This window comes from Anabrus simplex, chromosome 5 (genome assembly GCF_040414725.1).
Source record: "Anabrus simplex isolate iqAnaSimp1 chromosome 5, ASM4041472v1, whole genome shotgun sequence".
Taxonomy (NCBI): Eukaryota; Metazoa; Arthropoda; class Insecta; order Orthoptera; family Tettigoniidae; genus Anabrus; species Anabrus simplex.
In genome coordinates, this window is record NC_090269.1 from 156,983,834 (window position 1) to 156,999,089 (window position 15,256).

General features: G+C 40.8%; 1 protein-coding gene across 1 annotated transcript in view; it reads right to left on the reverse strand.

Annotated features, from left to right (window-relative positions):
- Positions 1–3,376: 3,376 nt before the first annotated feature.
- Positions 3,377–15,256, reverse strand: part of Nmdar2 (NMDA receptor 2) — an 826,846-nt gene continuing 814,966 nt past the window's right edge. Inside the window, exons 16-17 of the mRNA XM_067148050.2 lie at positions 4,732–4,922; positions 3,377–3,383 (exon numbers count right to left, since the gene is read on the reverse strand). Of these exons, the coding sequence (XP_067004151.1) occupies positions 3,377–3,383; positions 4,732–4,922 (198 nt within the window). The remainder of the gene's footprint in view (positions 3,384–4,731; positions 4,923–15,256) is intronic.

Sequence of the window (15,256 nt, forward strand, 5' to 3'; positions counted from 1 at the left end):
TGGGTGTTCGAGGAAAATGTACTTATTGTATTAAAACTGTAAAACTTTCTCAAACAAGAAGGAAGAGAATGAGATGTATTCAAACTTACCTCCCCACAAACTATCACATTGCTTTACCAAGATAAGTAAACAGAGCGGCCCCCTTATATCTGCTACATGCCAGCAAAAAACTCTTCTCAATGATTAATAGAGAACAGCGGGCGTCGCTCTTGCAAGAGCTCGAATTTTAGATTACAGTTTTTTGAATATGTTCTTTCTTGTAAGTGTATTTTAAGTGATACTTTTTTCGAAAATGTTATGCCATCATCTCCTCTTAATAGGCTGTGGCTAGGATGAAGTAGGATAGGAAATCCTTATGCCTATAAGAAATGAAACATGGTAGGAAATAACATTTCATCGTTAGCTTAGCATCCACCAAGAAATGACTGACATTCATTTGATGTATTTAATAGTGCTCTCCGTAATTGTTTGGTAGAATAGATAACCGATACTGGAACTCAGGGAGCCTGCTAGAACTACTATATACATCGCTACGATCATGTGCAAATGAATATTTACAAATAATCAACAATACACTTATATTTCCGCTATTTGTGTCGCGTGTTCATTACCCATTATTAACACTAGTGTTCAATCAATGGAAATGAATTATGTAAATCTACGCCTACTGTCCTTCATTTGACTCTGTTACTCACTATGAGTATGTTATAGAGAAGAAATTTGGGGAAGTTATATATTCTCGAATGCACGTACAAGTCAGCTATGTAATCACCCAATATTTGCAAAGAGACAAATTGGCGAGAAGAAGATTATTCTCGAATATTTTCCATATATGTCAAGCGAGATATGAACCCTCTTATACGGGTGTTATGTCTCTTATTTCTTATCAGATATCAGCAACATCCTCCAGTTCGCTGTATAATTCATGAGGAGAGCAGTGTTCGCCCAGTGTGTTTACCTCGCAGTGCTGTGAAGAGAAGCAGGCAAGTCATAGTGTCCCTGTACCATGCGGTGCCCCGTGATCTATTTACGTCTTCTACTTGTAGCTTCAATTAAGGTGACAGCAACATTATTACTTCTACAGCTTGCACACACCGAGCTCAAGGTGTACCCGTCAGTCACTTGAACATGAGAAATACACACTTCCACTGATTATGATGAACAAACATTGTGACGTACCAACTGATGGAGAACTTAGAGACAGGAATGGTGCATGCAATTTGATAAAGCTTATTGTAGATGCAGGGGAAAGTGAAGGTTTCATTGCTTCTAAATTACAGTTAGGGTGTGAAAAAACAACAACACTCTTTTTCTCTGTTGTGTCCCGGTTGTTTACATTCTAGTGTGCTACAACGAATGCCACTATACTTGTTTTGCTACCCGACTTGGTGTGTGCAAAGCCCTTTTAACCTCATAGTTATAACATTATAACAGCAGTGTTTGAACTTTCACTACGGAGTGTTCTGACTAACGGTACTGGTTAGTAAGTTATCGTCCCATAGCAAGGGAGCAGGCTCAGAACAGAACAAGTCTTCCCGCAACTACACACTAGGGCCGTAGACTGATCACTAGCTCCGAAACTTTGATCTTGAGCACCATACACCCGCGTTCAACCCTTAGATGTTCTTAAACCATTTAAAAGCAAAATAAAAATATTAACACACATCATTTTTACATAAACTTGCATGAAACATGTTTTCTTTTTAATTATATTGTTACTTTTAATGCTTCAGAGACCGGGAGAAGCACCGTTTCCGAAGATGGAGTCCTACAAATCTAAGCGATTTTCCTTGTGTCTTATTGAAGCACATAGCTAAAATCAAACAATCGGGGGACTACAGATGTCTAAATTGAAACGATATATCCGAAGGGATGATTTAAATCTGAGGAATGAATACCACTTCACCCGCGGCATGTACAGTGATCAGTTTCTTTGCTGAGTGTCGTGTTCCGGTGCGGAAAGAAGGGGATTCATGTTTCTGAAAAGGATAATTGGTGCCAAAATAGGATCCAAGATGTTCGGGGGTTTTCCAGGTGACTGCAAGTTGTTCAAACGGTCCATCGTGCAGATGACAGCCTCATGTGTATTACATGTCTTGTCTATGTACTTGTAACTGCAATTGCTTTCAACACTTTTACGAGCCTCTGATACAAACAAAGAACTCAGAGCAGACAACAACACCCACAGACCCACGTCAGGTACGATGGCTTACAGCCTGATGATAGGCCAAGCCTTACGATTGTGCAACAATCCCGGAGAAGACAACATACTCGAATAGGAACAAACGATGTACTAAATTTGACTGGGAAATATGAAGAGTTAGTGGATATCATAGAAAGAAGGAAAATATCAATCCCAGGGCTGAGTGAAACTAAATGGAAAGGTAAAGGGAAGAAAGAATTGAGGAAAAACGATACCCTCTACTGGAATGGTAACAACAGAGAGATGAGAAATGGAGTAGGATTGATATTATCTAAAGAGTTAGATGGTTTTACAGAGATCCAGTACCTCAAGATTATAATGGCAGCAGTCCACCTTGGGAAAGAGAAGCTGACACTGTTGCAAGTGCATGCCTCTCAGACGGGTTGCAGTCAAGATGAAAAGAACAAGTTTCTCGAGGACCTAGAAGAGACCGTCAGTGAAGAGAGGGCAATCATCATCGGAGATTTCAACGCACAGCTCGAGATTGACAGGAATGGCTATGAGAAGGCGGTGGGATTACATGGCTATGGGAGAAGGAATTCAGAAGGGGAACATCTAGACTTCTGCACAAGAAACTGTTTGGTAGTAAAAATCATTTGGTTCAACATAAGAGTCGGTCACAAGATTACCCGTTACAGCTGGGATATAAAGAGCAAGACAGTCATTCACTATGTCGTTACAGATACAAATAAATAAGTAGACTTGTGACTGATGTCAAGGTGATTTCCAGTGAGAACCTCAGTAGCGACCACCGGTTGCTAGCAGCAGATCTGAAAGACATTAATATACCAAAGATTAACGACTGCGAACTACAGCAGACTGGAAAAAGGACCGACTATCAGGACCGTGTAAGAGGACAACTGCCTGCCTACAGAAGAGGTGAGGCAGAGTGGACAAGATTTAAAAACACCTTGATAAAAGAAGCAATAGAGTTTCGCGGGAAGACAAGTGCGAGAGTAAGGGAAAAGGATGCACCCTGGTCGAATGAAAGAGCAAGATCCTCAATAAAGGAAAGGAACATAGCACAAAAGAACAAGACGGAGAGAAATCCAAGCCAGAACAAGTAAGGGGCGAGGGGAAAATCAGAGACCTCGAGCAAGTTTACCGGGACAAGAAATTGAGAATTAAAAGTGTAGTAGAAGAGGAGAAGGTATAGTGCTGGGAGAAATTTACTCAAAACCTGAAGGAAGACAGCAGAGGAAATATGAAACTCCTGTTCAGAGCGATCAAAAACAAAAGGAATTCAGTTGAAACCATTAAAGCAATTGAGGATCCTAATGGAAACCTGTCCAGGAAAGAAGACATCAGAGAGGTTCTGAGGAATCATTTTGATCACCTATTGAACAGGACGGAAGCAGATCAGAGAATAAAAGAACCAGCTGTTGAAACGAGCACAGAGGAACCTCCCATTACATGGGCAGAAACAGAAGCAGCCCTTAAGAAGATGCTACAAGGGAAATCCTCAGGAATCGATGAAATCAGCACGGACATGATTAAAGAAGCAGTAGTCCAGGGTTTACAGTGGCTACAGAGAGTGCTCAATGCAGTTTCGAAAGATGGGAAGATACGTACTGATTGGAGCAAGGTTGTCATTATTCCCCTGTTTAAGAAAGGTAATGGCTGAAAAAAAATCCACCTACCGGGATATAACACTCCTTTCTCAAGGGCTTAAGATTCTTGAGAAAATCTTAGAGAGAAAATTGTGAGTCATCTTAGAGCCACAGTTTGACGAAGAACAGTATAGCTTCAGGCCTAACAGGTCCACAACAGACCTAATCTTCAGTGTCCGTATGTTAATGGGCATCGCATAGCCGCTCATTACATTTTATCTTGTTGCCCTTTTCAAAATGTTATGTCATTATTTTGTCATTTTCAGCAAAATTGTTGCATTAAATTCTTGTTTATTAACTTGGAATAAATGAATATACTCGGAATAAAACTCTAGAGGGTGACAATACTTGCAGCAGGAATTGCTACAAATTCACATTTAAGCCAGGCTGTTGAGGTGCTTGTTAGTTCCGCTTTTTACAGTCAAGTTTGATTTACTCCAAGTTTTAGAATGTCCGTTAAGGAAATATTTGGCGACATCCACAGATGGTCAGATACTTTCCCGAGGAACATGCCGAGTAAAGGGCATCAATATGTGATGTCCCTGAATTTTGCTTGCATTGTAAATAAGAGCGGGGTTTATGTATGGTATTCATTATGAGGTACAAATAATGTGGATAATGCGCATATTTACTCTTTCGTACTACTTATTAGGTGATCAAAATCCGGGCCCCAGCTCAGTTCTTATATTTTCGTATTTCGCTTCTTTTTAAGCTTAATTCTTGCATGAAAAATGTGCGACTAGTGCCTACTAAATCGACTTTGCAGAGAAACGTACGTTAATATCAGTATTATCACCATAGCAAGCGAGGGGAGGGGGGTAAGCACGGCCCACCTCGAGGCTTCACTGTCGTGCACTGCTGTTACAGTGTTTAGTGATTTGCAACAAAAACTTCACATAATAATCTCTTCACACTCACCTACGACTGGGCTTGATGCCGTGACTCTCCAGCTCCTTCTGAAGCTGGCGGATCTTCATTCGAGCGAGATCCAGCTCGTGCTTCACCTTCCAGAGGTGCGTGTCGCAGATGGGATCCGTACATCTGTGATGGCGGAGAATGTCCTGAGCCTCGAACACAGCGCCGCGGAAAGTCAGCGACTTGCCCATGCTCTGGAAATGATCAACTGCTCTTTTGATTCTCCCATAATATATTGATAATAATAATAATAATGATATTATTCCTGAAAATTTACCAAGCAATTCCATAAGACACAGGGAATTAATAACGTAATATAAAGCAAGGTTCGAATTTCTATCACTGTACCTTGAATTGTTCCATATAGATTAATTAATTTCTCATAATATATATGAAAAATGAACCAACTATTGTCAATGTCAGTCATGCTATATCGATTAATGTAGCACCATTCCAGAACCTTATTTCCCCATGAATGAATATAGTTATAATTTTTGAAGACGGATCATTAACAATACAGGAGCAATTTTTTCTTCCTTTACCAGCTTCAATTTGGCAAACAGAAGAACTTTCGGTCTGAACATTTAAAAATTATTTTCAACCAAACTGACGAAGAAATTGTGAAAGTAATAACTGAACTCCTAGATGGGGTACAGAACAGAGCCTGAAAATGTAGACGAGAGAAAATAGCATGCACGTTCATTAGAGCATATCTAACACCTACTTTAATCTGCCGTCCAGATGCTCTTTCTTCTCCTCAATGTCGCAGAGTTTCACACTTTCTGCGACTATCACACCTTTAAAGCAGCTGCGACGGAGACTGTACTGCATTGCACAATCTTTATTCAAAAGGAAACGTTTTTGGGAGGTACACCTCAACTCCGCTCATTCAAAATGAGCGCCTTATTGAACTCCTCTATCGACCAAACGTCGAAACTGATACTACATGAATGTGGAAATTTAATCAGAAGATATCACTAATGAAATATTAAGTAATTGTGATATTATGATGTTTCCTAAACTGATTGAATTTCTCCTTGTTTTCTTTGGAGTAAGGCCTACATCAAGAAGTTTGGACATTTTCCCACAGATGACACTACCAAAAACTCTGCTCATGCAATCTGGTGCAAGGTGAAAGAACGTATAACTTAAAGAAACTTCGTATTTCTAGGTTTTCATAACTGAATCTATGTTCATTTATTTTTTGGTTTGCAACACTTCTTTTTCTTTCCCCCAGATTTGAATCCAGCCAATCAAGAATTTTTATAATTAATTTTCAATCAATCCCGCATTTCTTGTTCAGTTTGCCTTAACCAATAAATATTGAGAGGGCGTGTCTGGATTAGTCCTGAATTCTCTCGAACCATCCCTGAGGGTATATAAGTTGTGGCTTTTTGAGTTTCCTTGTCAATTGATTATCGTCCTTCTAAGTGTGAGTGTTAAGGCAGGAGGCGGGGCGCTTCTTTTTTCGGCCGGCAGAACATCTACCAGGTAATGGCCACGTAAATTCTATCTTTCTTGCTGTCTCCGCAAATTTATCTGAGGGGAAGATCCGAATCTTAACTACGTAACATACTTTTCTAAAATGTAAATTTTCTTTCGGCTAATGTAAAACTTAACAGAATCTTAGTGTAAACCGGGGATAGAGAGTGAGTTACCCTCTCGAGCTCCCCTTCATCTTGGTATGAGGTGACTACATTTTTGCAACCTTTCGTTCCTGTAATATGTTAAAGTTATTTCCATACGAGTCACCTCAGTAGTTTACGATTAGCCCCAGTTTCATTGGCCGAGAGCTAAGTAGGGTTTTAATATTTTTTTCATTATCTGGGAGCGCAGTGTACGCCTCCATTCAGTTTGTGTTTGCGCCGTTTATTTAACCTGTTTTTTTCGCTAAGGCCCTGTACGTTGGGTACTAGATACACCAGTATAAAATTATTTCTATTTGTAATTCGTGCCTTGTGAGTCCAGAGAGTTTAACATTTTGATCGAATATTGGCTTGAGTGGGCTGTAAGAAACTGAGAGCCTGTTAGCCCTTTTTCAAAGTTTTGTAATAGTAAACAGTGCCTCTGGAAGGCTAGATATTGTATTTAGGCAGCAAGTGCTCTTGAATTAGGGGATTTCTGCCCTTCACTAAATTGTTCATCATTTTGAATTGAAATTTGTAAAGTTGAGCTCGTAGCTCAGGAATTGTAAAACTAGGCGCTTGAAGCCCAAAATTGTTAAGGTTCTGAATCTTGGATTTTCCAAATCTCTTTTCAAGATTGGCATTGTACCTGTTTTTTCATTGTCACTCCACAATTGTGGAAATTTGTTAAATTTGTTTTTAATATCGAAAGAAATATAACCTTTGTTAAAATTTTAATTCAATTCTTGGTATTATAGTTAGACCCATTCAAACCCGCATCTTCTTTCACCATCTCTGCGTTCCACAGATACCCCGAAACACGTGGTAGCAGAGCGTGGTTGAATGGGTCAAAATTAAGCCCCTTTTCGCGGCTAAACATAGGACCCGCGCCGAACTCTAAGATTTTGTTCGGTCGCTGGGAAATCTTCGAAATTTGAAAGTTTGCTTTCATCATGTCTGGCCCTCGCGAAGTCCTCCATCCCGAGTACTTGCGCAAGGAGGAATTTATCTATGAGTTGCTCATTAGAAATGTTCATTCTGGAGGCACGGTTGCGGCAGATACCACCAAACTTAAAGATTCATTAGAATTACCAATTTGTATCCCAATTTTTGGGGAGAAGGGAATTGATGGAAATAACTGACAATACCACTGAACTAGCGTCTATAGTGAGTTTTTGAAGTGAGCGATCCATCTCCTAACCAACTTGAAAGAATACAGGCTAGATTGTTCCATTTTTATCATAGGGCTAGGGACCTATTTTCTCTAAAGTTTAATTGACCATCTATCAGTAATGTCAAATAGAGTCACTCAATTGTTGACTGGAGCAGTTGCTCCCAAAACCGACCAAACTCTGTGATAAACATTGTAGGTGAGGAGGATTCTTCCAAAAGGGTAAAAAGTATAAAATTTGTGGCAATTCAAAAAACAGCAGCCCCATTGGAAACTGAGTCTGGTCATCCGAAATAAATTCCACACTTCTTTCTGAACAATGTTTTGTTTGAAGCCTCTAAACCCTCTAGGCCGTCACCAATTATGCCACCCTGTTTCAGTAGTTTGCCCTATCCATTAGCTATGCTGCTTAGGGGAATTTCTAAATTTTCAGTAAACTCCACTAATGACGTCATATCATTCGTCAGATTCCTTGCTGAATTTCAAGATCACGCTCTAGTGTTTTCTCTTTCTCATTCCCAAATTCTTCAAATCATGTATCCATATTTTGCAGGCGTCTTATCTGACAAGATAGTCAAAGCTATAGCTGATAGATCATCCATAGAAGATTTCCACGCCCACCTTTTATCAAATTTCAATCCGGCTAGGGCAATGTCCTCTTTAATACAGAAGTTCTATTTAGGGTACAACGTCTGGACGAAAATCTTGAGAACTTCATCCAAGATATCAAATTTTCGCCCTGCATTTTTATGAAAATCAAATAGTGCAAACTATTGTTGAAGGTATCTCTCCACCTTATAGATCTTACTTATGTTTTGAGTCTCGTCCCCAAACGTTTGCCGAGTTAGAGGATATGGCGGTGTGAGCAGAAGGAGTAAGATATGCCGACACCTTAATAGTTGCAAGAGAGCCCCCTCTATCTTCTAGTAGTTTTCGGCCTCCACCTCGCCGAACTCTCACCACCCGCAAATGCTATGCTTGTAGGTCTACCGAACATCTGCGTAACAAGTGCCCAGTGATAAAATCGAGTGGGACAAAGATTGGAGCAGGGTCATCAAAAGGATGTTTCAAATGCGGCTCGTTTACTCACATAGCCAAGAATTGCCCTAATGTAAATAGCACCCCCTCCTGTTCAACGTCTGGTGCAACCTCCGCGAACCCCAGTAATAGAAAGTGACTACTGTCATCGGCTGAGTCGGCATGTTCATCTTCCCGAGGCTCAGCCCCTTCTAAACACAGCGAAAGCTCTGGTAAGGATAAACGTTCTTCTAATCTATCGTTGGAAGGCCCGAAAGAATGCCTCAGAATTGCATCGGAGTCCCCTGCACTTGTACCAGTTCTTAAAATTGAATTGAATAGTGAGCCTATCACTGCTCTATCAGACTCAGGGAGTGTTTGTTCTATTATTTCGGCTGAATGGTATTCTAAATTAAAGGGTATTTTTTAAGTTTCCCGACTATTGTTCATCTTCTGTCCAATGCGTTTCGGCTAACTCTTCTCCATTACAAATTTTGGGATGCATCCTTGCTAAAATTCGTACTTCTAATTTCACCTGTAAAGTAAAATTATTAGTGGCTAAACACTTGCCTTGCCCTGTAATATTGGGGGCTGATTTAATGTCTTCTACTGGTCTGGTGCTCGACATTCAAAGCAAGTCGTCCACCTTCAAATTTGCTGATAATGGTAAAATTCCTTTGCTAAAATGTAACTCTGTGTCATGTTCATCTATTTCGCCTACCCAGGATCAGATGTTGTTAGACCTTAGACATCTACCTGAGGAGCAGGCTGAAAGTATTCATAAATTGTGTCAGTCGTTTCCAGATGTATTTTCTGATACTCTTGGTGTTAATGACCTTATCGATTACAAGATTGAGGTTACGGAATCGATCCCAGTTAGGTTTCCACCTTATAGGCTGTCTCCACCTAAAATGAAGGCTCTGCAAGAGATCATTGATCAGATGTTAAAAGATGGTATTATTCGACCCTCTAAGTCGGCGTATTCATCGCCCATTTTTCTGGTGCCGAAACCCCAAGGTGGCTTCAGGCCTGTGATTGATTATAGGGCTTTAAATTGTTACAATATGTGCCCCTTCCTGATCTTCATTCTCGTTTTTCATGCTCTCGGAAAGCCAAGTTCTTTACCTCCCTAGACCTTAACCAGGCGTACAACCGGATCCCTCTAGTTGAAGAATCTAAACATCTAACTGCTTTTGCTACGTATTGCAACTTGTATGAGTACAACCCCGTGCTTACTGGCTCCCCACGGGGGTAGCTGTTCTCACTAGAATGCTAGATAGGGTCTTCTCTGACATCAAATTTGAATATTTTTATCACTATCTTGATGACGTCCTTGTATTTTTGAGACCTTCGAAGAACACCTAGATCATCTAAAGGAAGTACTCAGTCCACTTCGTAAGGCCGCGTTGACTGTCAATTTATCTAAGGTAACTTTCGCTAAGCCTTCTATGTCGTTCCTAGGGCATATTGTGTCGCCCGATGGTGTTTCTATTGATCATTTCAGAACACAGGCCATCCGTGATTTCAAACCCCCTAAGGGCGTCAAAGGTATTGCCAGGTTCATCGGCATGGTGAATTTCTTCAGGAAATTTATTCCTAACTTCGCTAACAGAGCGGCGCCCTTGAACTTACTCCGTAGGAAAGGCATAAAATTCGAACGTGGTCCGTCTCAACAAGACGCTTTTTAAGATCTGAAATTTGCTCTTTGCAACCGCCCCCCTGTTCTTGCAATGCCAGACTTTTCGAAGAAATTCATTCTTCAAACCGACGCCTCTTCATTGGCGGTGGCTGCTGTCCTTCTTCAGGAAACAGAACTCGGAAGGTGACCCATCGCCTATGCTTCTAGGACATTATCGGCTCAAGAGGCCAAATATTCCATCTATGAACTTGAGGGTTTGGCAGTTTTATTTGCACTAGAGAAGTTCCGACTCTATTTGGAGCTTGTCAAGTTCGACCTAGAAACAGATAGCCAAGCCTTAAGTTGGGTATTAGCTAGGCGGCGTCGTATTGGTCGTATAGCCCGTTGGGCTATCAGGATTCTTGCCTTCCAGGTTAATGTGATGCATATCAGAGGATCTGAAAATGTTGTTGCGGATTGACTAAGCCGCATGTTTTCTCATGACTTGGAGACAACTGAACAGGAAGATAGTTCTTCTCTTCCAACGTCCATACTTTCGGGCATTAATGCCATTCTAACTGATGCCCCCATGCTGTTTCGGGATATTGAAAAATACCAACGTGAAGATCCTGTGCTGGCTCCTATTATGGAAACCCTTTTTCTGGGGAACATGTCGTCCCTTATGTAGTGAGAAACGGGGTATTGTGTTGCCTGTCGAGGCATGATCAAAAAATGAAAGTTGTAGTTCCAGCTGTTCTTGTGCCTATGATCTTCAAATGCTATCATGGGACCCAATTAGAGGGGCATTAAGGCATCTTGAAAACTCGGGAAATGATCCGAGTGATGTTCATTTGGAAAGGTATGTATGGCGAAATCCGTGAATTGGTAAAAGCTTGTAAATCTTGCTTGCTTTGTAAGCCAACCTTGTGCACAAAGCTAGGTCTATTATCGTCTCATCAAGCGTCGTGCCCCATGGAGCGCCTCTCTATTGACTACGTCGGACCCTCCCCCCAATCAGATGGTTTCACTAGATTTTCCTGGTTATTTCCGACTAAGCTGGCAAACGCCCAGTCCAAAATTTATTGTTTAAATACCATATTTGCTTTCTTGGCCCCTGTCAATATATAGTTTCCGATAATGCTAAGGCATTCACATCCAACTTATTCCGTAAATTCTGCTGGCTGAGCGGGTCAATCATAAAACTAGATCTGCTCTAATTGCATTTCATCTTGAAGGTCATTCCAGGTGGGATACTTCCCTGCATTGGCTGGCTTTCTCTCTAAATTTGGCGGTTCATCAGTCCCATAAGTCTATTCCAGCTTCTCTGATGTTAAAATTTGTTCCTAACACGCCGCTCTCTAACCTTTGGTCACTTAATGATATATTACCAGAGACAATAGATCCCGATAATATTAGAGATCTATGGAAGAAGGCTAAAGCCAATCTTAAAATTTCCCATGAAAAGGTTAGGGAAAGATATGATCGAGGACGGAGGCCCACCAATTTAAAAGTTGGAGATCAAGTCATGGTTAGGAATTTTCTTCCTGCGGGCAAGCTTGCCCCCAGATTTCAAGGGCCGTGCGTTATTTTAGACTTTTCGACACCAGTTACATTATTCGTAAGCAATCAAGCCACAGAGAGGATCTTTAGAGTTCACATCTTACCTGTGTAATTTCATCGGCGTTTATGTAGCCGTTAACATCTACCCCAATTGTTTTATTACATTTTGTATATGACCTGTTATGTACGATCTTCTCCTCTGTTTTCCTGCTGTAAATTCCATCGTGGCCATTACCACGCCCCCGTCCCTTGCATCTCCGCACTTTCAACACACACTCACCTTTCACGCCGCCCGCCCTTCTGCCTCACCCATAAAGATGGTACTCTCCAATTTCAAGCAAAAAGCACTTCTCTGTCGCCAAGATCTTACTGTTTCATTGCCCTCTCAGCCGTCAGCCGCCGTACTGGAACATCCAGCGAGAGACACCGGAGGGGGGACTGGGCCCACTCCACTCTAGTGAGACCTCCTTCCGTACGGCGCGCCGGAGTCCATCTTCCAGGCAAAGGCTGGAGTGCGGTAACCCTACCGCCAACACATCTGGGGACTGCACATATACATCTAAACTGCGGTAATCATCACCACAACTACCCCTCTCATAGTAGCAGGAGTGGTATATCTGAGGGTACTGGGGGGGGGGGGAGTCCGGGCGAAATCACCTGTGTATCGGCAGCGGCGGCAGATCTTGCCGTCAAAACTATCAGCATGTATTTAACTTTCTACGACCACAAGGACACTTTAAATCTGGATTTACGAATTTTTCTACAAATCCACTTCCGAAAAAAGACTAATAAATATTTTATCAACTGGAAAAGTTTTCTCAAAATTCTTCTGTGTCACCCCAAGGAAGGACATTTGGGGGAGGGGGTGAGGTTTGTACCGGGAGGTACACCTCAACTCCGCTCATTCAAAATATGCGCCTTAATGAACTCCTCTATCGACCAAAATTCGAAACTGATACTACATGAATTTGGAACTTTAATCAGAAGATGTCACAACAGAAATATTAAGTAATTGTATTATTGTGAAGTTTCCTAAACTGATTGAATTTCTCCTTGTTTTCTTTGGAGTACATCAAGAATTTTGGACATTCTTTCACAGATGACACTACCAAAAACTCTGATCATTCACTCTGGTGCAAGGTGAAAGAACTTATGACTTAAAGAAGTTTCGTATTTGTAGGTTTTCATAACTGAATCTATGTTCATTTACTTTGGGTTGGGAACACTTCTTTTTCTTTCCGTCAGTTTTGAATCTAACCAATCAAGAATTTTTCTAATTAATTTTCAACCAATCCAGTATTCCTTGTTCACTTTGTGAACCAATAATTATTGAGAGGGCGTGTCTTGATTAGTCCTGAATTCTCTCAAACCTTCCCTGAGGGTTCATAACTTGCGGGTTTTCGAGTTTCCTTGTCAATTGATCATCGTCCTTCTGTGTGTGTGTTAAGGCAGGAGGCGGGGCGCCTCTTTCTTCGGCCGGCAGAACATCTACCATGTAATGGCCGCGCAAATTCTATCCTTCTTGCTGGCTCCGCAAATTTATCTGTAGGGAAGATCCGAATCTTAACTATGTAAATGACAAGGAAACTCGAAAAGCCGCAAGTTATGAACCCTCAGGGAAGGTTTGAGAGAATTCAGGACTAATCAAGACACGCCCTCTCAATAATTATTGGTTCACTTTGGGTTGGGAACACTTCTTTTTCTTTCCGTCAGTTTTGAATCTAACCAATCAAGAATTTTTGTAATTAATTTTCAACCAATCCAGTATTCCTTGTTCACTTTGTGAACCAATAATTATTGAGAGGGCGTGTCTTGATTAGTCCTGAATTCTCTCAAACCTTCCCTGAGGGTTCATAACTTGCGGCTTTTCGAGTTTCCTTGTCAATTGATCATCGTCCTTCTGTGTGTGTGTTACGGCAGGAGGCGGGGCGCCTCTTTCTTCGGCCGGCAGAACATCTACCATGTAATGGCCGCGCAAATTCTATCCTTCTTGCTGGCTCCGCAAATTTATCTGTGGGGAAGATCCGAATCTTAACTATGTAACATACTTTTCTAAAATGTAAATTTTCTTTCGGCTAATGTAAAACTTCACAGAATCTTTAACTGTAAATCAGGGATAGAGAGTGAGTTACCCTCTCGAGTTCCCCTTCATCTTGGTTTGAGGTGACTACGTTTTTGAAACCTTTCGTTCCTGTAAAATGTTAAAGTTATTTCCATACGAGCCACCTCAGTAGTTTGGGATTAGCCCCAGTTTCATCGTGTGAGAGCCCTGTAGGGTTTTAATATATTTTCATTAACTGGAAGCGCAGTGTATACCTCTATTCAGTTTATGTTCGGGCCGTTTATTTAACCTGTTCTTTTCGCAAAGACTCTGTACGTTGGGTACTAGATACCCCTGTATAAAACTATTTATATTTGTAATATTCGTGCCTTGTGAGGCCAGAGAATGTAACATTTTGATGTAATATTGCCTTGAGCGGGCTGTAAGAAACTGAGAGCCTGTTAGCTCTTTTCCAAAGTTTTGTAATAGTAAAGAGTGCCTCTGGAAGGCTAGATACATATTTAGGCAGCAAGTGCTCTTGAATTAGGGGATTTCTGCCCTTGACTAAATTGTTCCTCATTTTGAATTGAAATTTTGTAAAGTTGAGGTCGTAGCTCAGACATTGTAAAACTAGGGGCTTGAAGCCCAAAATTATTAAGGTATTGAATCTTGTATTTTCCAAATCTCTTTTCAAGATTGGCATTGTACCTGTTTTTTTTTTTCATTGTGATTACACCTAGTGGAAATTTATTAAATTTGTTTTTTTCATATTGTAAGAAATATAACCTTTGTTAAAATTTTAATTCAATTCTTGGTATTGTAGTTAGACCCATTCAAACCCACACCTTCTTTGACCATCTCTGAATTCAACATATACCCCGGAACAGATAGTTTCTCCAGAGTTCGGAATGCAGGCACTCATCCTCACTATGTGGTATTTTGCCTCCAGCAATGCTTCAGTTGTAGAAGCCCTAGGAATCGTTTCCTCGAGGATATTTCCTATGTTAACTGTCGACAAAGTATAATATAGATTGCATTTTTTATGTTTCCAACTTAAGGAATATTCTCAGTATCGCTTTTCTCTAATAATTGCTTAATTTCGTAATTGCAGCATTGCATTCTGAACTCCAAGTTGAACACCCTTGTTTTTTCAAGTCTGGACCATACTTCGCACACCTGTTCCGAGTCTCCATACATTCCTCAGTACTGTACCTTCTCACTGAATTTCACCATCTGAAAGTACAGTACTGTAGCGTACTGAAATTTCTGCTGCAAACATTTCCATGACAACAGAACTACCCTCACATTTCTGTCCACATTCTCCACTTTTCTTGCGAGTCTCTTGCTACAATTAGTTCAACAGAAGTGATGACATATATTGGACATAGTCTATAACTATACCTATATGATAAACAGAAGTGTGACCATGTTTGTACCAAACTGAAATGTCAGTTATCTCCTCCACTACTCTCCCCGGTTTGGTAAGTTGGCTGAGG